This window comes from Mustelus asterias, unplaced genomic scaffold (assembly GCF_964213995.1).
Source record: "Mustelus asterias unplaced genomic scaffold, sMusAst1.hap1.1 HAP1_SCAFFOLD_644, whole genome shotgun sequence".
Classification (NCBI taxonomy): Eukaryota; Metazoa; Chordata; class Chondrichthyes; order Carcharhiniformes; family Triakidae; genus Mustelus; species Mustelus asterias.
Genome location: NW_027590593.1, coordinates 65,248 through 88,446, shown reverse-complemented (window position 1 = coordinate 88,446; position 23,199 = coordinate 65,248). Strand labels below are relative to the sequence as shown.

Below are 23,199 nucleotides of genomic sequence, written 5' to 3'. Positions count from 1 at the left end.
GGAGAAGGTGATTCAGAGGGGCTGGTGGAGAAAGTAAACCTCACAACATTTAAGAAGCATTTAGACAAGTACCTGAAATACCATAGCAAGCAAGGCAATGGAGCAGGGGCTGTAAAATGGGATTAGAATAGGCAGGCGCCTGATGGCTGGTGCAGACACGATGGGCCGAAGGGCATTGAGCTGTTCTATAAAACTCTAACTTTCTGACTATGACTTGTTTCCCACTGCACAGTTAGTTAAAAGAAAGCTGCAAATTTAAATCTGGCCCTTGCTGAAATCTCGGCCTGATCTGGATAGTCCATATGAAGCAGCAGTATGCTGGAAAGACTGATTCTCAATCCCACCCATCAAAGAATATCAGATGAAGCAGGAGCTGATTGCTGTGGCACTGTGATGGGCTCAGATACTGATGTGTAATTGGTTTTACTATTATGATTAATTCTTTGATCACTTTTCTGCCTTCGAGCTTGCCTATTCTTCAGAGTTAGGAGCTCTGGAAGGAAAAAAATGACAAAAGATTGCTGAAGCAGATGCTACCTTGAAAGAAGGACAAGTGCAGGGAGCTGGTTCCAACACACAGCAGGTAGGGTGTAAGAACATAAGAACATAAGAAATAGGAGCAGGAGTAGGCCATCTAGCCCGTTGAGCCTGCCCCGCCATTCAATAAGATCATGGCTGATCTGAAGTGAATCAGTTTCACTTACCCGCCTGATCCCTATAACCCCTAATTCACCTACCGATCAGAAATCCATCTATCCGTGACTTAAACATATTCAACGAGGTAGCCTCCACCACTTCAGTGGGCAGAGAATTCCAGAGATTCACCACCTTCTGAGAGAAGAAGTTCCTCCTCAACTCTGTCCTAAACTGACCCCCCTTTATTTTGAGGCTGTGCCTCTAGTTCTGGTTTCCTTTCTAAGTGGAAAGAATCTCTCCACTTCTACCCTATCCAGCCCCTTCATTATTTTATATGCCTCTATAAGATCACCCCTCAGCATTCTAAACTCCAACGAGTACAAACCTAATCTGCGCAATCTCTCTTCATAATCTACACCCCTCATCTCCGGTATCAACCTGGTGAACCTTCTCTGCACTCCCTCCAAGGCCAATATATCCTTTCGCAAGTAAGGGGACCAAAACTGCACACAGTATTCCAGCTGCGGCCTCACCAATGCCTTGCACAGATGCAGCAAGACTTCTCTGCTTTTATATTCTATCCCCCTCGTGATAAATGCCAACATCCCATTTGCCTTCTTGATCACCTGTTGTACTTGCAGACTGAGTTTTTACGACTCATGCACAAGGACCCCCAGGTCCCTTTGCACAGTAGCATGTTGTAACTTTTTTCCATTTAAATAATAATCCGATTTGCTATTATTTCTTCCAAAGTGAATAACCTCGCATTTGCCAACATTATACTCCATCTGCCAGATCCTCGCCCACTCACTCAGCCTATTCAAATCTCTCTGCAGACCTTCCGCTTCCTCCATGCAATTCACTTTTCCACTTATCTTTGTGTCGTCAGCAAACTTTGTTACCCTACACAAAGTCCCCTCCTCCAGATCATCTATGTAAATAGTAAACAGTTGAGGCCCCAGTACCGATCCCTGCGGCACGCCACTAGTCACCATCTGCCAACCAGAAAAGCACCCATTTATTCCAACTCTCTGCTTCCTGTTGGATAGCCAATCCCCAATCCACGCTAACACCCTACCCCCAACTCCGTGTGCCCCAATCTTCTGCAGCAACTTTTTGTGAGGCAACTTATCGAATGCCTTTTGGAAATCCAAAAACGCCACATCTACCAGTTCCCCTCCATCAACCACACGAGTCACATCTTCATAAAAATCCAGTAAGTTCGTCAAACATGACTTTCCTCTCATGAATCCATGCTGCGTCTGCTTGATCGAACCATTCTTATCCAGATGGCCTGCTATTTCTTCCTTAATGATGGATTCCAGCATTTTCCCAACGACAGACGTTAAGCTAACCGGCCTGTAGTTACCCGTCTTTTGTCTACTTCCTTTTTTAAACAGTGGCGTAACAGTAGCCATTTTCCAATCAGCTGGCATGACCCCAGAGTCCAGTGACTCACAAAGCACAGCGATGCGACCAGATCATTAGATCCATAGTAAATGGGAAAATATAATTACAGACTATTTTGCACTTCAGGGAAAGCTGAAAGAAAGGACAAATGAAACGCAAAGGCTCTCATTTACACAGGAAATATTGAAGCCAAATGAATCTGTAATGGACACAATAGAGAAATACAAAGTAACCGTGTAGGATTATTCCTGCTTTCATACACAGTACCATGTCTGAGAGATCCAGAATGTAAATAATATTTATATACAGTAGCAGACATATATGAATCAGGCACACATGCACCTGGGTAATGACTGATGAATGTGGAACTAATGTAGAACTAAACTCACACTCACTTCCAGGCACTGAAAGTTTCACAATGTAACTTTCACCTGTAATGTTGGAGACTTCAACGCATAATAGATCACAACATTCTGGGGAAGGTGGGACCTGTACAAACAGGACGGGGTGCTCCTGAACCAGAGGGGCACCAATATCCTAGGAGGGAAATTTGATACGGCTCTTCAGGGGGGTTTAAACTAATTTGTCAGGGGAGTGGGAAAAGGAGTTGTAGTCCAGAAGTCAGTGAGGGTGGTGAGGTATTGGGGAAGGTATCAGGGTCAAGGGTGGGTACCGGTAGACAGGAAGGTGGGTTGAAGTGTGTCTACTTCAATGCAAGGAGCATCCGGAACAAGGTAGATGAACTTGGGGCGTGGATTGGTACTTGGGACTACGATGTTGTGGCCATTACGGAGACGTGGGTAGAACAAGGACAGGAATGGTTGTTGGATGTTCCGGGGTATAGATGTTTCAGTAAGTGTAGCGAAGCTGGTAAAAGAGGTGGAGGAGTGGCATTGTAAATCAAGGATAGTTTAACGGCAGTGGAAAGGCACTTCGAGGGGGATCTGCACACTGAGGTAATATGGACTGAGGTTAGAAATAGGAAAGGAACGGTCACGTTGTTAGGAGTTTACTATAGGCCTCCAAATAGTAATAGAGATGTGGAGGAAGAAATTGCTAAGCAGATTATGGATATGTGTGGGGGTCACAGGGTAGTTGTCATGGGGGACTTTAACTTTCCAAATATTGATTGGAACCTTTGTAGGTCAAATAGTTCAGATGGGGCAGATTTTGTGCAGTGTGTGCAGGAGGGTTTCCTGACACAATATGTGGATAGGCCGACAAGAGGTGAGGCCACATTGGATTTGGTACTGGGAAATGAACCGGGCCAAGTGTTAGATTTGGTTGTGGGAGAGCACTTTGGAGATAGTGACCACGATTCGGTGTCTTTTGTTATTGCAATGGAGAGGGATAGGGCCGTGCGGCAGGGCAAGGTTTACAATTGGGGGAGAGGTAATTATGATGCGATTAGGCAAGAATTAGGGGGCATAGGTTGGGAACAGAAACTGTCAGGGAAAGGCACTAATGAAAAGTGGAACTTTTTCAAGGAACAAATACTGGGTGTCCTTGATAGGTATGTCCCTGTCAGGCAGGGAGGAAATGGCCGAGTGAGGGAATCATGGTTCACGAAAGAGGTGGAATGTCTTGTGAAAAGGAAGAGGGAAGCTTATGTAGGGATGAGGAAACAGGGTTCAGATGGCTTGATTGAGGGTTACAAGTTAGCAAGGATTGAGCTGAAAAAGGGGCTTAGGAGAGCTAGGAGGGGACATGAGAAGTCCTTGGCGGGTCGGATCAAGGGAAACCCCAAGGCTTTTTATTCTTATGTGAGGAATAAAAGAATGACCAGGGTGAGGTTAGGGCCGGTCAAGGACAGTAGTGGGTACTTGTGTATGGAGTCAGTAGAGATAGGCGAGGTGATGAATGAATACTTTGCTTCAGTGTTCACCAAGGAGAGGGGCCATGTTTATGAGGAAGAGAAGGTGTTACAGGTTAATAGGCTGGAGGAAATAGATGTTCGGAGGGAGGATGTCCTGGCAGTTTTGAATAAACTGAAGGTCGATAAGTCCCCTGGGCCTGATGAAATGTATCCGAGGATTCTTTGGGAGGCAAGGGATGAGACTGCAGAGCCTTTGGCTTTGATCTTTGGGTCCGCGCTGTCCACGGGGATAGTGCCAGAGGACTGGAGAATGGTGAATGTTGTCCCTCTGTTTAAGAAAGGGAATAGAAATGACCCTGGTAATTATAGACCGGTTAGTCTGACTTCGGTGGTTGGTAAATTGATGGAAAAGGTCCTTAGGGATGGGATTTACGACCATTTAGAAAGATGCGGATTAATCCGGGATAGTCAGCATGGATTCGTGAAGGGCAAGTCATGCCTCACAAATTTGATAGAATTTTTTGAGGAGGTAACTAAGTGTGTTGATGAAGGTAGGGCAGTTGATGTCATATACATGGATTTTAGTAAGGCATTTGATAAGGTCCCCGATGATGAAACAAGGTGTTGGATAGAGGGAAAGTTGGCCGATTGGATAGGAAACTGGCTGTCTGATCGAAGACAGAGGGTGGTGGTGGATGGAAAATTTTTGGATTGGAGGCAGGTTGCTAGCGGAGTGCCACAGGGATCAGTGCTTGATCCTCGGCTCTTTGTGATTTTTATTAATGACTTAGAGGAAGGGGCCGAATGCTGGATCAGTAAATTTGCTGATGACACCAAGATTGGCGGAGTAGTGGATGAGGTGGAGGGCTGTTGTAGGCTGCAAAGACATAGTTAGGATGCAAAGCTGGGCTGAAAAATGGCAAATGGAGTTTAACCCTGATAAATGTGAGGTGATTCATTTTGGTAGGACTAATTTAAATGTGGATTACAGTGTCAAAGGTAGGGTTCTGAAGACTGTGGAGGAACAGAGAGACCTTGGGGTCCATATCCACAGATCTCTAAAGGTTGCCACTCCAAGTGGATAGAGCTGTGAAGAAGGCCTATAGTGTGTTAGCTTTTATTAACAGGGGGTTGGAGTCTAAGAGCCGTGGGGTTATGCTGCAACTGTACAGGACCTTGGTGAGACCACATTTGGAATATTGTGTGCAGTTCTGGTCACCTCACTATAAGAAGGATGTGGAAGCGCTGGAAAGAGTGCAGAGGAGATTTACCAGGATGCTGCCTGGTTTGGAGGGTAGGTCTTATGAGGAAAGGTTGAGGGAGCGAGGGCTGTTCTCTCTGGAGCGGAGGAGGCTGAGGGGAGACTTAATAGAGGTTTATAAAATGATGAAGGGGATAGATAGAGTGAACGTTCAAGGACTATTTCCTCGGGTGGATGGAGCTATTACAAGGGGGCATAACTATAGGGTTCGTGGTGGGAGATATAGGAAGGATATCAGAGGTAGGTTCTTTACGCAGAGAGTGGTTGGGGTGTGGAATGGACTGCCTGCAGTGATAGTGGAGTCAGACACTTTAGGAACATTTAAGTGGTTATTGGATCGGCACATGGAGCACACCAGGATGATAGGGAGTGGGATAGCTTGATCTTGGTTTCAGATAAAGCTCGGCACAACATCGTGGGCCGAAGGGCCTGTTCTGTGCTGTACTGTTCTATGTTCTAACATTGTATTTGATTCCATGGGCTGACAAGTACTTAATTCATCTCAATCTCAGACACTGTATCATAGAGAAAACTGTACATAATGTACAGACCTTTCACATACAGCACACGGATTGACAGGTACAGAAGTAAACTAGCTTTCAGATTTATTAACAGAGAATGGCAGGAAGAGAAAATAGGCCATACTGGTGTACAGGACAAGATAGTGAATATAAACCACACTCCCATTCCAAAGGAGGGCCTAGCATTTGCAGAATTAGGACATAACAACACAGCTGCAATAGATGACACTCACACCCTTAAGTTGAAGTGATAAAAATAGAGAGCCACACTGACAGTGTCCCAAGGACTGAAGATCACAATTACAGAAAGGTACAGATTGATAACAACATTCACATAGGATAAGAGACTGAAAAAAACTTGATCTCTCGTACATTGTGATTGGAGACTGAGTGCTGCAGAGTGAATCCTATATGTGCACAAAGTACCAAACTGACAGATAGAGAATAAATCATACAATCACAAAAACATAAATGAGTGTGACAGATACAGAACACATTCATTCATGTGCATCTCAAGGAGCTAGAACATACAGCGTGAATCCTTTAGTTGCAGTCATCCCAGCGACAATCTAATATTGAATTGTATTCATGCACACATACCAGAAAATGACAGAAAAGAAAGTAGCCGATATTGAAGGAGATAAAACCTCACAAACGAACTCAAAGAATGATGAAAATTCATCCCACAACCACATATATAGAATGACTTATGAACCAGTGATGAACAGATGCAGATCAAATGTATTTCACATACAGATCACTTACCAGACTGATTATATTTGTTCTTTGAACAGAGAAAGGTGAGCAATTTGTTCTGCACTAGTCATCTTAGAACCACCTCCTTGCACCATGCTGTCTGCGAAAGGTACAGCCATGTTCGAGATAGGTGGGAAGAGTGAATATTTTACTCCAATAACAATGAAGGAATGGTGATTGATATAATTTCAAGTCATAGTGGTCTTTGAATTGGAGGTGAACTTGCATGTGGTGTGATTTCCATGTACCAACTGTCCATGATCCTCTATGTTGTGGAGATGCCGGTGTTGGACTGGGGTGGTCACAGTTAGAATTCTCACAACACCAGGTTAAAGTCCAACAGGTTTATTTTAAGCTTAGTTTGGGCATCATGATTGGCACAGACTTGGAGCTGTTCCTGTTCTGTACTTTTTTTTGATAGAAAGAGGATTTGAGTGTAGGAATCGGGATGTTTTACTGCAATTGTATAGGTTGGTGAGGCCACACCTGAAATGTTGTGTGCAGTTTTGATGTCCTTATCTGATGGAGGAAGTTCTTTGCTGTAGTGGGACTACAGCGAAGGTTTACCAGGCTGATTCCTGTGAAAGCAGGTCTGACATATGAGGAGTGATTAAGTTTGTTAGGATTCTATCACCAGAGTTCAGAAGGGTGAGAGGGGATCTCATAGAAGCTTATAACATTTTCACAGAATTAGACAGGGTAGATTCAGAGAGAATGTACCCAATGGTGTGGGTGTCCAGAATTAGTGATCACGGTGTACGATTAAGGGGGAAGCCTTTTAGAACTGAGTTGAGGAGAAATTTCTTCACCCAGAGAGTGCAAAGGTGTGGAATGCACTCCCACAGGCAGTAGTTGAGGCCAAGACATTGTATGGTTTCAAGAAGATATAGATATAGCTCTACAGGCTAAATAGATCAAGGGATATGGGGGCAAAGGTGGGTTCATGATGTTGAATTTGATGATCATAATGAATGGCAGAGTAGGCTCGAAGAGCCAACAGGCCTGCTCCTGCTTCTATTTTCTATGTTTATAAGGGACCCGTGTTATTGTTTGTTTGAAATATATATAATGTGTATATAATAATGACCAACACTGGGTGTACGGGGCACAACTTCAAGATGTAGCGACACGGTGGCATAGTGATTCGCACTGCTGCCTCACAGTGCCAGGAACCTGTGTTCAATTCCCGGCTTGGGTGACTGTCTGTGCGGAGTCTGCACGTTCTCCCTGTGTCTGCGTGGTTTTCCTCCGGGTGCTCCAGGTTCCTCCCACAGTCTGAAAGACGTGCTGGTTATTTTTGCTGTAGACTTAAAACCTGCTTAAAATAGTTTGGACGTCCATGCAAACTTGCTTAACCTTTGTTCACAGCTTTGAAGGTTCCAGAGAGATTATGTAAAGAGAGAGTTGCTTGGAGGCTGTTAACTTTATCAGGCCTTTCCAGCAACTGAACTCAGACAGCTATTTTTCTCAGGCACAAACCTAACTCCTTCCTTTTCTCGTATCACATGACTATATGACCCTGTAACACAATCCCTCCAAGGTCTTCACATCCTTTCTAATGTCGGGTGCACCGAACAGGACCCTACATTCCTGCTGAGGCATACAGGTGACTTGTGCAAATTGAACAAAGCTCCATTGTTCTTTTACTCTCTGCCCCTATTAACAAAGCCCAAAAAAGGTCATCTCTTTTGGTAAACAAACTCATTCAGTCTCCTGCTAAATAAAGCCTTACATGATGAAAAGGAATACTTATCCTGCTTTCCAGCATCTGTTGTATTTCTTTCACACAAGCCGAATATTCGTAGCAAAACACTGAATGTTAAAGCACTCCCTCTTAAACATAAAACATACTGGTAGTGCAGTGTCATCACACAAGGAATGGATATGATTCCGTCCTGTCCACTCTCAGTATTGGCTTTGTAACTTTAAGAATGGGGTTTAAAAAAAGGGATTCTGTGATGCATAAAATGGACAAGTCCAAACTTCCTTGGAGAAGTGACAGCGGAGAGGAGATTAGATAGAGGCTCTCAAACCCCTGAGGGGCATGGGCTGAGTTCATTTGGAGAAATTACACCCCGCATGACATAATCAGGCAGGTGGGAACACGGAACCGAAATGACTGCTTGTCAATGTGAAAGAAAAAATCTTTTGATGCAGGGGATGGTTACAGACTGCAATGCCCCGCTCGAGAGTATTATGGAGGCTGGTTCAAAGAAAGAGTTCACATTTGGAATAAGCTGTTCTGTGAAGAGAAAGATTGTGCAATGTTCCTAAGGGAAGGCAGGAGAACGGGGACTGAGTGAGTTGCAAATCCGGAGACAGTATAGACAGGATGAGTCGAATGGCCCACTGCACTGCCAAACCTCTGTCATTCTGACATTGTGGCTGTGACGAGCAGTGAATCTGATTGGCTATCGAAAGTAACCAATCAGTGACAGATAGAACATTGCGATTTGACATCATTGTGAATCAGCCAATGGGGAAAGTTGTCCTCCCCAATCCTTCATTTGCATTGGGCCGCGTCTGAGTCGATAAATACTGAGTTCTGGGGCCCGCTCCAGTTATTGCTTTTCTGAAATTGAAGGCGAGAATGGGTGAGGATAAGAAGCAGCAGCAAATTTCCAAGAAGGGCGGCAAGAAAGCCCTGAAGAAACCGACAACCAAGAGTGGCAAGAAGAAGAGGAGGTCCAGGAGGGAGAGTTACGGCATCTACATCTACAAAGTGATGAAGCAGGTTCACCCCGACACCGGCATCTCCTCCAAGGCCATGAGCATCATGAACTCGTTCGTTAACGACATCTTCGAGCGCATCGCGGGTGAAGCTTCCCGCCTGGCCCATTACAACAAGCGCAGCACCATCAGCTCCCGGGAGATCCAGACCGCCGTGCGCCTGCTGCTGCCCGGGGAACTGGCCAAACACGCCGTGTCGGAGGGGACAAAGGCGGTGACCAAGTACACCAGCTCCAAGTAAAACTACACAATGCACTGAAAAATATACACAACGGCTCTTTTAAGAGCCACCCACAACTTCTATGAAGTAGCTAAGCCCACTTTTAGTAATTGATGTTTTATCGTCAATAATAATGTACTTTGAACTTTATTTTCTGATGTGTTTCAGAGGATTGAGTGATGCAGAATGAGTCCCGTGGATCTTCGTGTTTTGTTCGTAAAGTCGCTACATTTAGTGGCTGCTCGGTGACCCTGGCTGCGCTCTGATATCCGCCCTTGTCGCTGGGTTTGCACAGAGAGCGAATAAATCGGAAATGCGTCCGTTTCTTTGAGTTAAAGAATGCTCTCATTCAGTTTGCTAAACATCAACCTTACTGGTGTCGAAACGTCAGTCTCCATATTGGCAAGCTGGCACCAAAAGTGAAAACTCCGCTTTTGACACTGAATTTGTAGCCTATTACAAAATGGATACATTAGACTATTTGCAGGGGGCGGTGAATGAGACATTCTGGCTCCTGGTCAGACAGGTTTAAACAATTGCCAGATTCATCTTGATCATACTCCGGATTGTAAAAATGAACTTGGAATTTGTGACTAAATTTAGACCATTCGAAAGAGGTAGGACGACCGTGTAAATCTTGTTCATTCAATATTTTAACTACGGACTAATTTCCATTTGTAACTTGTTCCTTAACTTACAAATACATCGACGGTTTACTTTAAAAGTTTAGATTCCGCAAGGTTGCCGCCTTTATTTTGGATGTGAATTTTCTTTTAGAAATACTGCTGTTCCCGGTGGGCCGTGTTCACAGGCTCCTGAAAAAGGACAACTATGCGGAGCGTGTGGGTGCCGGAGCCCCGGTCTACTTGGCTGCAGTGCTCGAGTATCTGACGGCTGAAATCCTGGAGCTGGCCGGCAACGCGGCCCGGGAGAAGAGCCGCATCATCCCCAGACACCTCCAGCTGGCCGTGCGCAACGACGAGGATACAACATGCTGCTGGGAGAGGTGACCATCGCTCAGGGCGGGGTGCTGCCTAATATCCAAGATGTGTAGAGGAATAGCGGGGTAAATACGTGGAATTATGGAGCAGATGTTCGATCAGGGATTCCTCCCTGCAGTGCAGGAGGCCATTCTGCTCATCGATCCCCGATCCCCATTACCCCATGTATGAACCCTGCCAATTCCTCGGACAAGGGGCAATTTCGAATGGGCAATCTTCCTAATTCGCACAACTTTTGTCGTTGCGGACTCGAATAGCCGAATGGCTTGAACCTGCACAGCAAGATTTTATACGCAACCTCCAAACGAATGACAGTCAAACAAGCCAGCAAGGCTAATTGTTGGAAAATCGGTTTAGAAAGTATAGGTGCTGGGTGGCCGCGCACAGACAATATTCGAAGGGTATCTTTTATTACGTGAACTCCGTAACTGGAGTGGAAGAGGGAGGCAGTAGCGGAGCGCAATACAGAGACCCATGATAATTCTCCGGAGAACACAAAGGTTCGAATCCCACCACGCAGACGATGGAATGGGTTAAGAAAACGAAATACCTTTTGGGAAGCTACTATCTTTACCCAAATGAATTTCAAACCGACATGCAATCTGGGACAACGGAAACGCAGAGAAACCCACAGCCCATGAATGAAACCATATCACAGCAGAAACAGAGGCCCTTCCCCTGCATGCGGTTTGGGAATCGGGAATCATTTCTAGATCGCTGGACGGGCAGCAGAACGAGGCCCAAATACCCACACTTGTCGTATTAATCACGTAAAAATGGCTTATTCGGATTCAACAGCTGCAAAATCGGATTGGGAGTTAGCAAATGCCAGGTACACTTGAACCGAAGACGCACAACATGCCAATTACTGCTCCTTTTGATGGATTTGGTGGCTCTGAAAAGAGCCTTTTGTTTATTTTTGGATTTCAAAGGCCAATAGTGGGTCCGGGCAGTTTAGGCGCGCTCCCCGCGGATGCGGCGGGCCAGTTGGATGTCTTTAGGCATAATGGTGACTCGCTTGGCGTGGATGGCGCACAGGTTGGTGTCCTCAAAGAGCCCCACCAGGTAAGCCTCGCTGGCTTCCTGCAGGGCCATGACGGCAGAGCTCTGGAAGCGCAGGTCGGTCTTGAAGTCCTGAGCGATCTCCCGCACCAGGCGCTGGAAGGGCAGCTTGCGGATCAGCAGCTCGGTGGATTTCTGGTAGCGACGGATCTCCCGCAGAGCCACAGTGCCGGGCCGGTAGCGGTGAGGCTTCTTCACTCCGCCCGTGGCTGGAGCGCTCTTGCGGGCAGCTTTGGTAGCCAGCTGCTTGCGGGGAGCTTTCCCTCCGGTGGACTTGCGCGCTGTCTGCTTGGTTCTGGCCATCTCCTCAAACGCAGCAACTCGGAATGTCAGAGCGGCTTCCAGCCTCCCTTTTTCAACTGGCTGAAGCACCGCCCAGCGCCACTGATTGGCTCCCGCCACAGCCCTATCCAATCACCCTCATAGCAACCACAGGCTGCCAGCTCTGATTGGCTGAGCTCGGATGGCGCCTGATTTTCAAAATTCACCGCCAAAAAGACCGCCAATTTCACTGCAAACTTTTCCTCACTGCCTTCGCACCAGGAACACATTCAGATTCATTCCGTGATCGAGCCAGAACAGGCTGGGAGCAAACTCCCAGTGATAGGCGCAAAACACAGAGTCACACACACACTTCACCATGAAGGATGGCTTCTTTCTGCACAGTAAGAAGTTTAATAACACCAGGTTAAAGTTCAACAGGTTTATTTGGTAGCAAAAGCCACAAGCTTTCGGAGCTCCAAGCCCCTTCTTCAGGTGAGTGGGAATTCTGTTCACAAACAGGGCATATATAGACACAGACTCAACTTACATGAATAATGTTTGGAATGTGAATACTTACAGCTAATCAAGTCTTTAAGATACGAACAACGTGAGTGGAGAGAGCATCAAGACAGGCTAAAAAGATGTGTATTGTCTCCAGGCAAGACAGCCAATGAAACTCTGCAGGTCCAGGCACGCTGTGGGGGTTACAAATAGTGTGACATGAACCCAAGATCCCGGTTGAGGCTGTCCTCGCGTGTGTGGAACTTGGCTGTCAGTTTCTGCTCAGCGACTCTGCGCCGTCGTGTGTCGCGAAGGCTGCCTTGGAGAACGCTTACCCGAATCTCAGAGGCCGAATGCCCGTGACCGCTGAAGTGCTCCCCAACAGGAAGAGAACAGTCTTGCCTGGTGATTGTCAAGCGGTGTTCATTCATCCGTTGTCGCAGCGTCTGCATGGTTTCCCCAATGTACCATGCCTCGGGACATCCTTTCTTGCAGCGTATCAGGTAGACAACGTTGGCCGAGTTGCAAGAGTATGTACCGTGTACCTGGTGGATGGTGTTCTCACGTGAGATGATGGCATCTGTGTCAATGATCCGGCACGTCTTGCAGAGGTTGCTGTGGCAGGGTTGTGTAGTGTCGTGGTCACTGTTCTCCTGAAGGCTGGGTAGTTTGCTGTGGACAATGGTCTGTTTGAGGTTGTGCGGTTGTTTGAAGGCAAGAAGTGGGGATGTGGGGATGGCCTTGGCTCACTCCACGTACGTTGTTTGTATCTTAAAGACTTGATTAGCTGTAAGTATTCGCATTCCAACCATTATTCATGTAAATTGAGTCTGTGTCTTTATATGCCCTGTTTGTGAACAGAATTCCCACTCACCTGAAGAAGGGGTTGGAGCTCCGAAAGCTTGTGTGGCTTTTGCTCCCAAATAAACCTGTTGGACTTTAACCTGGTGTTGTTAAACTTCTTACTGTGTTTACCCCAGTAAAACGCCGGCATCTCCACATCATCTCTTTCTGCACTGCAGGGATTCAGTAGATTCAAGGAGTGATTAAAAAACAGCTTTCGACGGTCGAAGGGACTGAAATCGCAGCAGACCGACTGAAGGAATGGAATAAAAAGATACATCAGCTTAAAATATCCACACATGTTAATGGTAATAAATGATTAACAGGAAATTGCAGCAAGTTTTCCAATCTGACACATTCTGTTCACTATTTTGCTATCTCAAAGCCACTGTGTCTTTCTATCCGAGTAAGAAGTTTAACAACACCAGGTTAAAGTCCAACAAGTTTATTTGGTAGCAAAAGCCACAAGCTTTCGGAGCCTTCAGCTCCTTCTTCAGGTGAGTGGGAATTCTGTTCTGATCTTCAGGGTTACTGATAATATGACATATTCCTGTGGGGGAGCAGTTCAGCAGTCACGGGCATTCAGCCTCTTATCTTCGGGTAAGCGTTCTCCAAGGCGGCCTTCACAACACACGACAGCGCAGTTGCTGAGCAGAAACTGATAGCCAAGTTCCACACACATGAGGGCAGCCTAAACCGGGATGTTGGATTTATGTCACATTATAAGTAACCCCCACAGCTTGCCTCCTGGACTTGCGGGCTCTCCTGTCTGGAGACAATACACATCTCTTTAACCTGTGCTTAATGCTCCCTCCACTCACATTGTCTGTATCTTTAAGACCTGGTTGGCTGTCGAGATTCGCATTCTAATCAGTATTCTGTAACTTGATTTTGTGTCTCTGTGCCCTGTTTGAGAGCACATTTCCACTCCATCTGACGAAGGAGCAGCGCTCCAAAAGCTAATGGTATTTGCTCCCAAATAAACCTGTTGGACTTTAACCTGGTGTTGTTAAAAGTCTAGTTTGTTGTGTAACAGGATTGTCACAGGCATAATGCAGAATGGTCCGATTCCTAAAGAGATGATAAAGCTGCATGAAATTCGAGATGGAGAAACAGCCCGCTGCTGTATTGAGGTCAGGGCTCTCAATGTGAGGATTTGGGCGGCCCTGAAAAGAGCCTTTGAGTTTTGTGTGAGAATTGGGTGGATTTGTTCAGCCGCCGAATCCATAGAGAGTGCGGCCCTGGCGTTTCAGAGCGTACACCACATCCATGGCGGTGACCGTCTTGCGCTTGGCGTGCTCGGTGTAGGTGACCGCATCCCTGATCACATTCTCCAGGAAAACCTTCAGCACCCCGCGGGTCTCCTCGTAGATCAAGCCCGAGATCCGCTTGACCCCGCCACGGCGAGCCAGGCGGCGGATGGCTGGCTTGGTGATGCCCTGGATGTTATCACGAAGCACTTTGCGGTGCCGCTTTGCTCCGCCTTTCCCCAGTCCTTTGCCTCCTTTTCCTCTGCCAGACATGATTCTTCTTCAGTCAAATCGCTGCTGAATGAGAGAGGAGCTGCTGCAGCTTCCTTTATTATACAGCTCGCCCCGACCTGACTGAGAAAGCGAGAGAGAGAGAGAGAGAGAGGCGGGGCGGGAAGGAGACTGAGAGACAGAGCAGTGAAATGTCTTTCACCATCCAGCTCCTCCTCCTGCCGGCTCGAACCGACATTTCTGATTCAAATTCAAACAGAAGTGAAAAGAGCGCGAGGAACAAAACGTACAAACTGGAATATCAGATACAAGCTAGTTAGGAACCCGATCTATTCAATCCAGACTTGTCAGTAACATTCCGCCTCAGTGCAATCCTTTCTATAACCAGTCGAACTGCCTCCTCCCATTTCAGTCCCAGCTCCGACTCCATTCCCGACAACTCCTCTCCCAGACGGGTTCAGAATTTTATTCAGATCTCTCCCAGCTGATAAAATGTGTTTGTGGTTTGAATTGTGAGGTGGGCTTTCTCCGCCAGGATTCCTCTTTTACACCCACACCCTGAATCTGTGAATAAACAAACTAACACAAAGTGTGAGTGTTCCCCTGGAGCCATTCCCGGGTTAGGGAGAGGCAGCAACATCCCTGTGTTTGAGTGCAGAGTGTGAGGGGGGTCCGGGTCTAGAACATGTCAGCGAGTGAGCGGGAATACTGGATTGACATTTCTATCTGAAATCTGCTCCCAGCGCCGGGACAGCGATTCATTGACCGCGGGGAGTTCAGCTCATTCCTGAGAGAGGTGGGTGGCTCTGAGAAGAGCCTTTGGGTTTAGAGGTTTAGGATTTGCTCGGCGTATTTCACTTCTTTCCTGCTTTCTTAGATTTTGCTGCAGCCGCCTTGGGTTTGGCCTTTGATGTCTTTCCCTTCGCGACCTTCTTCACAACAATCTTTTTCTTGGGTGTCACTTTCTTCACGCTCTTTTTTGGTGTTGTCGCCTTCTTGGTTGTTTTCTTGACTGTTTTCTTGGCTGCTGGTTTCTTGGCTGCTGGTTTCTTGGCTGCTGGTTTCTTTGTTGCTGGTTTCTTTGTTGCTTTCTTGGCCACCGCTTTCTTCACTGGGGTTTTCCTGGCCGCTCCTAACTTTACCTTCTTTACAGTTTTCCGCTCTGCTGTTTTCTGAGCGATTCTGTAGGAGCCGGAGGCGCCAGTACCACGGAGCTGAATCAGCTTTCCATTTTCCACATTCCTCCTTAAACTTTGCCTGATCAGAGCCACCCGTTTCTCCACATTCACCCCTTTGCTCCGCAGCTCCTTCTTGATGGCGGCAGCGGAGATCCCCGTGCGATCCTTGCTTTCCGCCACGATCTGGAGGATCAGATCGCCCAGACTGGGACCTGTTGCTTTCTTCCGGGGAGCCGCTGCCTTCTTCTTCTTGGCTGTCTTGCCTGTGGCGGCGGCTGGAGGAGCCGTTTCGGCGGCTGCACTGTCGCTCATGTCCGGAACTCTACACCAAATCTCTCCGTCAATGTGAACTGGATGAGAAATGAAGCGTCTGGAGGCGGCACTGAGCAACTTAAAGGCAGCGAGCGGACGGGGCGGAGACAAGCTGCTGTCAGCTCCAGGCTGCTGCTGCCTTCTCTGTGTTTCTCTCTCGTCCCAAACTCTCAATTTCCACTCAAATCCCGACTCCACTCTGTCCCACGTTCAATCCTCACTGTGTCTGACATCCTAATGTCTGTTGTAGAAAAGATTTCACCCGGATTGAAGGCTGCATTTGGGATTAAATCCCGTTTCGCTGCTGTACTGTTCGCGCTCTCTCACCCCATCGCTGTCATCTTCCTCACTTTTCGACTGAAATTTGGAAACCGACATAGAAATTGCATTGAAATCTAACTTTGAGAAGTAGGAGGGATACAGGGGGAGAATTTGATTGAAAAATATTTTTATTTTACGCAAGAATGATGCGGAGATCTCATGATCTGAACGGACACACAAACACAGTGATGTTCTCCTGTTTCCCCCGCCCCTATCACACACTCTCTCCTGCACAATATTCACATCTACACAATCCCAGGCTAAAATGATTTTGCAATTCAAACTTCCCAGGGCATATTGTCGCTTTCTTCCACACTTATCCCACGTTATGTTGGTTAATCGTAAATTCTCCATTCACTTTGTTCATCTCTCTGTATTTTCTGCCCCCATATTGTATGTTAACCTCACTCCCCAGCAACAGCCAATCACAATCAGATGTGTTTTCATAAAATTACATTGATTGTGCACCTTTCTTCAAGGTGAAAATGCAAATGATCTCTTCACTAAACCTTGAGTTTATCCTCTTGCACTGCTCAGCAACACAGATGTGGAGATGCCGGCGTTGGACAGGGGTAAACACAGTAAGAAGTCTCACAACACCAGGTTAAAGTCCCTGGTGAAGGGGCAGTGCTCCAAAAGCGAGTGGCTTTTGCTGCCAAATAAACCTGTTGGACTTTAACCTGGTGTTGTGAGAATTCTTACTGCAGTAACACAGAAACAGAGAGTGAGAGATGGGAAGAAATAGGCAGAGAGAGACATAGAGAGTCACACTGAGATTGGCGGCACAGTGACACAGAAAGCGAAGTAGATTGAGAGAGATAGAATTTGAGAGAGACATCCAAAGACAGATAAAATGAATGAGAGACACACAGAATTTGAGACAGAGCGAGCGAGAGAGAGAAAGAACAAAGAACAAAGAACAATACAGGACAGGAACAGGCCCTTCGGCCCTCCAAACCTGCGCCGCTCATAGAACATAGAACATAGAAAAAATACAGCACAAACAGGCCCTTCGGCCCACAAGTTGCGCCGGTCATGTCCCTACCTACCTAGGCTTACATACAGGCTTACCTATCACCCTCAATCCTATTCAGTCCCATACTCATCCAGAAGTCTCTTAAAAGACCCTATTGAGTTTGCCTCCACCACCACTGACGGCAGCCGATTCCACTCACCCACCATCCTCAGAGTGAAAGACTTACCCCTGACATCTCCTCCGTACCTACTCCCCAGCACCTTAAACCTGTGTCCTCTCGTTGCAGCCATTTCAGCCCTGGGAAAAAGCCTCCCATAATCCACCCGATATATACCTCTCAACATCTTGTACACCTCTATCAGGTCACCTCTCATCCTTCGTCTCTCCAAGGAGAAAAGACCAAGCTCCCTCAACCTATCCTCATAAGGCATGCCAACCAATCCAGGCAACATCCTTGTAAATCTTCTCTGCACCCTTTCAATCATTTCCACATCTCTCCTGTAATGAGGTGACCAGAACTGAGCACAGTACTCCAAGTGGGGTCTGATGAGGGTCTTATAAAGCTGCAGCATTATCTCCCGACTCCTAAACTCAATCCCTCGATTGATGAAGGCCAGCACACCATACGCCTTCTTAACCACCTCCTCTACCTGCGAGGCCGATTTAAGAGTCCTATGGACCCGGACCCCGAGGTCCTTCTGATCCTCTGCACTGCAAAGAGTCTTACCCTTGATATTATACTCCTTCATCCCATTTGACCTGCCAAAATGGTCCACGACACATTTATCCTGCTTGAAGTCCACCTGCACAGTCTTGCATCCTATCTATGTCACGCTGCAGCTTCTGACATGCCTCCAACCTATCCACAACACCACCAACCTTCGTGTCGTCGGCAAACTTACCAACCCATCCCTCCACTTCCTCATCCAGGTCATTTATGAAAATGACAAACAGCAAGGGTCCCAGAACAGATCCCTGGGGCACATGTGCCCACTAGACCATTCTTTTGGATCCCTCTATTCCCAGTCTGTTCATGTGGCTATCTAGATAAGTCTTAAATGATCCCAGCGTGTCCACCTCAATCACCTTGCTTGGCAGTGCATTCCAGGCCCCCACCACCCTCTGTGTAAAATACGTCCCCCTGACATCTGTGTTGAACCTTGCCCCCTCACCTTGAACCCGTGACCCCTTGTGTTTGTCACCTCCGACCTGGGAAAAAGCTTCCCACTGTTCACCCTATCTATGCCCTTCATAATTTTAGACACCTCTATTAGGTCGCCCCTCATCCTCCGTCTTTCCAGGGAGAACAACCTCAGTTTAATCAATCTCTCCTCATAGCTAAGACCCTCCATACCAGGCAACATCCTGGTAAACCTTCTCTGTACTCTCTACAAAGCTTCCACGTCCTTCTGGTAGTGCAGCGACCAGAACTGGATGCAGCATTCCAAATGTAGAAGAAAAGATTCAATACTGCAGTACCCAGCTTTGTGTCAATATCAGAGTGAAGAACAATATTACACTAACACATGCATTAGCAGATGATGTGAGATGCGGTATGAATACAGCATTAGAATACATAGATATCACAATCCAAAACTGTGCCAAAAGCATATATACATCCTCAAAGGGAAATAGAATTGCTTTGGAAATAGAACAGATTAGAGAAGGTTGTAAAACAGGGGACTGTGTATACCAGAGGATGTTTAAAACCAGAGACTGTGTAACATTAAGTGAGTTTGTGAAACCAGGGAAGTGCATATACCAGTGGCGTGAAGCAGGAAATTGTAAAGTGGGGGAACATGTATACCTGGGGATATGTGCACACCAGGACAGTGAGTAAGAGGAGAGAGTGTGTAAACCAGAGGATTATGTGCAAGGAGGGAAGAGTACGAACCAGGGAAGTGTTAAATCCAAGGGTATGTGTCAATGCGGGAAGTGTGCAAACCAGGGGAGAGTATAAACAGGGAGAGTGTGCAAACCAGAGGAGTGTGTAAACTCTGGGAGTGTGCAAACCAGGGGAGTGTGTAAAAAAGGGGAGTGTGTGTGAACCAGACGAGTTTATAGACAGAGGGAGTGGGTAAACCAGGGGTGTGTGTAAACCAGGGGAGTGTGTAAAGCAGGGGAGTGTGTAAACCAGGGGAGTGTGTAAACCAGGGGAGTGTGTAAACCAGGGGTGTGTGTAAACCAGGGGAGTGTGTAAACCAGGGGAGTGTGTAAACCAGGGGAGTGTGTAAAGCAGGGGAGTGTGTAAACCAGGGGAGTGTGTAAACCAGGGGAGTGTGTAAAGCAGGGGAGTGTGTAAACCAGGGGATTGTGTAAACCAGGGGAGTGTGTAAACCAGGGGAGTGTGTAAACCAGGGGAGTGTCTAAACCAGGGGAGTGTCTAAACCAGGGGAGTGTCTAAACCAGGGGAGTGTGTGAACCAAGGTGATTTACCTATTCATTCAATTTACAATTGGAAAAGGGTGAAAATTCAGTCAAATAATAAAGTTCTAGTTTGCAGAATCTCTGAATTTGACGGGATGGGTCACAGTGTGACAACAAACACACTGTGGTTGGCACAATGGTTAACACTGCCGCCTCACACCGCCAGGGACCTGGATTCAATTCCTGGCTTGGGTCACTGTCTGTGTGGAGTTTGCGCTTTCTCCCCATCTCTGTGTGGATTTCCCCCAGGTGCTCCGGTTTCCTCCCACAGTCCACTGATGTGCAGGTTAGGTGAATTGGCCATGCTGAGTTGTCCCTCAGTGCTAGCCGAACAGGCACCAGACTGTGGAGACGAGGGGATTTTCACAGTAACTTCATTGTAGTGTGAATGTAAGCCTCCTTGTGACTAATAAATAAACCTTACTTTAAATAAACTTTACATTAACAAGCTACAGGGAATGACTGCAAATTGAATATCTAATTGGGACAAACACAGAGCTTCAATCGCTATAGCTTCACTCAGCCTCTCCACCGAGCACTCCCCCCACACACCAGGACAACAGGGGTTTGAAGCTTTTGCTCTGTGTGTCTGATGAGAGGGAAATGGGGAAAATTCCCATTGATTTCCGGAAGCTGAGTACGGGGCGAGATCTGCGCGTGCGCAGTCTTTGCCCCGCCCCTTCCAGACGTCACATTGAGGTTCAGCGCGCATGTGCAGCCTCTGTCTCCCCCACACTGCCCAGTGTCACTCAGTGAGGGGAGTGGGCTTCCCTTCAGCAGCTTTGGGAGACATCAGCGTTCCCACAAGAAAGAGGTGAGTCTGTGTTAAGGTGAGGCCAGTGCAGCCTCCATGGAATTCAGATCAAAAAGGTAGGAGACATGGGGTACTGGGCAGTTTGGATCCAAGATTGACTTCGGGCAGGAGGCAGAGGGTGATAGTCTGAGCTTGTTGCTGTGACTCGAAGCCTGTGTTCAGTGGTGCACCACAGGGGTGGGTGTGGGATCCTTTGTTGTTTGTAGTGAACTTTAATGATCTGGACATGAATGGTGTTACGATGCGGAGGTCATGTTTCCCTCTGCGCAACTTTGGAAGCCCCTCCCCCTCTCCCCCCACCCACCCCCCACCCGAAAAGGGATGTACTTCACCTCGTATTCTTAAGGAAGTGTGCGAGAGATGGTATGAAGCTACTGGTTTTGGTACCTTGAAGCAGGATCTGCCACACTCTATCATGAACAATTAACAGGTCTTTATTTTAGAACTGGGGACAAGATTATTAAAATAATTAGCAAACTGAATAAATTCCCCAATAGAATGCTGTTCCAATTACAAGACTCATTCAGGACTAGTGCAGAATATAGTCACTCTCAAATAATATAATACTAGGCGTCAGTTGGAAGTATGAACTTTCTTCTGATGCTTTGGTCTGGAATGCTTTCTGAGTTGGTTTCTCCCAGTTAGATGGTGATTTGATGAAGCTATATATATTACTGCAGGATTTCATTTGAGAGACTCGCCGTTCCCTCCTTCAATCTAAAGTGGTGGCAAGGTTGCTCTAACTGTCATCTCCCCTTGTCTGGGTTTAAATACCTGGAATTACCCCACAGTATTCCTGTGACTTGAATGGCTTAAGGTTGTCAACAAACCTTACATTTGAATTCCATTGGTTCTGTGCCTCAGCGTGTTTGCCTTGAACCCATTGGTTCAATTGAAAAGCTTGTTTTGCTTCGCTGGAACTCTGGCTGCTGCTTTGGATACAAGTGTTGCTTCTGCAGCCTGCTTCCTGCAGTTTAAAATCCGAAGCATAAAGACACATGCTTTTTAAAGAGACAATGCTATATGATTTATTTTGGTTTTCTTAGCATTTCTTTTCAATATTTACATTTGTAAAATACCACATTTTTAACCTTATATATCCAACTTCATAACAATGGTGGAGATGCTATGATCAGTAATTTTACAAATGGTTTGAAACTTAGTGCAGCAGTCTTAGATTACAAGATGATATAGATGGGCTGGTCAGATGGGCAAAACAGTGGCAAGTGGAATTTAACCCTGAATTTTGAATAAATAATACACAATGAATAGTAGAACGTTCGCACGTACGGAAGACCAGAGGGACCTGTGGGTTCATGGTAGAAGATCCCAGAAGTGGATAAGTAAGCAAATGGAACACCTGCTTTTATTTACTGAGGCATAGAATCCCTACAGTGCAGAAGGAAGCCATTCCGCCCATCTAGCCTGCACTGGCAACAACCCCAGCCAGGCTCTATCCCTGTAACCCAACACAAAGGGGCAATTTAGCATGGCCAATCAACCTAAACTGCACATCTTTGGACTGTGGGAGAAAGGCCATGTAGACACGAGGGGAACATACAAATTGCACACAGACAGTGACCCGAGACCAGAATTGAACCCGGGTCCATGCCATTGTCAGTAGTAGAATCCCTACAGTGCAGGGAGAGGTCATTGAGCCTATCGAGCCTGCACCGACAACAATCCCACCCAGGCCCTTTCCGCGTAACCCCATGTATTCATTCTGCAAATCTCCCTGACATTAAGGGTCAATTTAGCGTGGCCAATCCACCAAACCCGCACATCTTTGGAATGTGGGAGGAAACCGGAGCACCCAAAGGAAACCCACGCAGATACGGTAAGAATGTGCAAACTCCACACAGATAGTGACCCAAGGTCGGAATTGAACTCAGGTCCCTGGTGCTGTGATACTGCAGTGCGAGACACTGTGCCACCCAATGTACACATTGGGAGATTAGGGTGGAAGTGTAAAATGCTGGTTAGGTCACACCTAGAGTACTGTGCACAGTTTTGGTCACCACACTATGGGAAGGATGTAATTACAGCAGAAAATATTGTGAGGAGATTCACCAGGAGATTGCCTATACTGGTGCATTTCTGCTGTGAAATTAGGTTGCTTTCCTTAGAGCAGAGAAGGCTGAACAGGGTAAAACTTCAAGGTGTGCAAAATTATGAGGGACATACATAGGAGAGAGAGAAGGAATATTTTCCCTGAGTAGATGGGTCAATAATAAGTGTTAAAGATTTAAGTTAAGGAGAAGGTGATTCAGAGGGGATGGTGGAGAAAGTAAACCTCACAACATTTAAGAAGCATTTAGATAAGTACCTGAAATATCATAGCAAGTATTAATGTGGACTTTAAGAAAGAGGATGCGTTGGAAACTTTGAATAGCATCAAGATAGGTAAGTCGCCGGGACCGGATGGGATGTACCCCAGGTTACTGTGGGAGGCGAGGCAAGAGATTACAGAGCCTCTGACGATGATCTTTGCGTCATCGATGGAGACGGGAGAGGTTCCGGAGGATTGGAGGATTGCGGATGTGGTTCCTATGTTCAAGAAAAGGAATAGGGATAGCCCAGGAAATTACCGACTGGTGACTCTAACCTCAGTAGTTGGTAAGTTGATGGAGAAGATCCTGAGGGACAGGATTTATGAACATTTAGAGAAG

At 46.7% G+C, this 23,199-nt stretch overlaps 4 protein-coding genes across 4 annotated transcripts; 1 reads left to right on the top strand and 3 right to left on the bottom strand.

Moving 5' to 3' along the window:
- Window positions 1–8,981: 8,981 nt before the first annotated feature.
- LOC144487208 (late histone H2B.2.1-like) lies at window positions 8,982–9,633 on the top strand. The gene has a single exon (XM_078205264.1). The coding sequence runs from the start codon at window positions 8,991–8,993 to the stop codon at window positions 9,369–9,371; it is 381 nt and encodes a 126-aa protein (XP_078061390.1). The 5' UTR covers window positions 8,982–8,990; the 3' UTR covers window positions 9,372–9,633.
- Window positions 9,634–11,273: 1,640 nt separating this feature from the next.
- On the bottom strand, window positions 11,274–11,970 carry LOC144487209 (histone H3). Its single transcript, XM_078205265.1, has one exon. It carries the CDS (start codon window positions 11,714–11,716, stop codon window positions 11,306–11,308), a length of 411 nt encoding a protein of 136 aa, XP_078061391.1. The 5' UTR covers window positions 11,717–11,970; the 3' UTR covers window positions 11,274–11,305.
- Window positions 11,971–14,229: 2,259 nt separating this feature from the next.
- Window positions 14,230–14,555, bottom strand: LOC144487207 (histone H4). Its single transcript, XM_078205262.1, has one exon. The coding sequence runs from the start codon at window positions 14,542–14,544 to the stop codon at window positions 14,233–14,235; it is 312 nt and encodes a 103-aa protein (XP_078061388.1). The 5' UTR covers window positions 14,545–14,555; the 3' UTR covers window positions 14,230–14,232.
- Window positions 14,556–15,356: 801 nt separating this feature from the next.
- Window positions 15,357–15,992, bottom strand: LOC144487204 (histone H1-like). The gene has a single exon (XM_078205259.1). The coding sequence runs from the start codon at window positions 15,990–15,992 to the stop codon at window positions 15,357–15,359; it is 636 nt and encodes a 211-aa protein (XP_078061385.1).
- Between the last annotated feature and the right edge of the window lie 7,207 nt (window positions 15,993–23,199).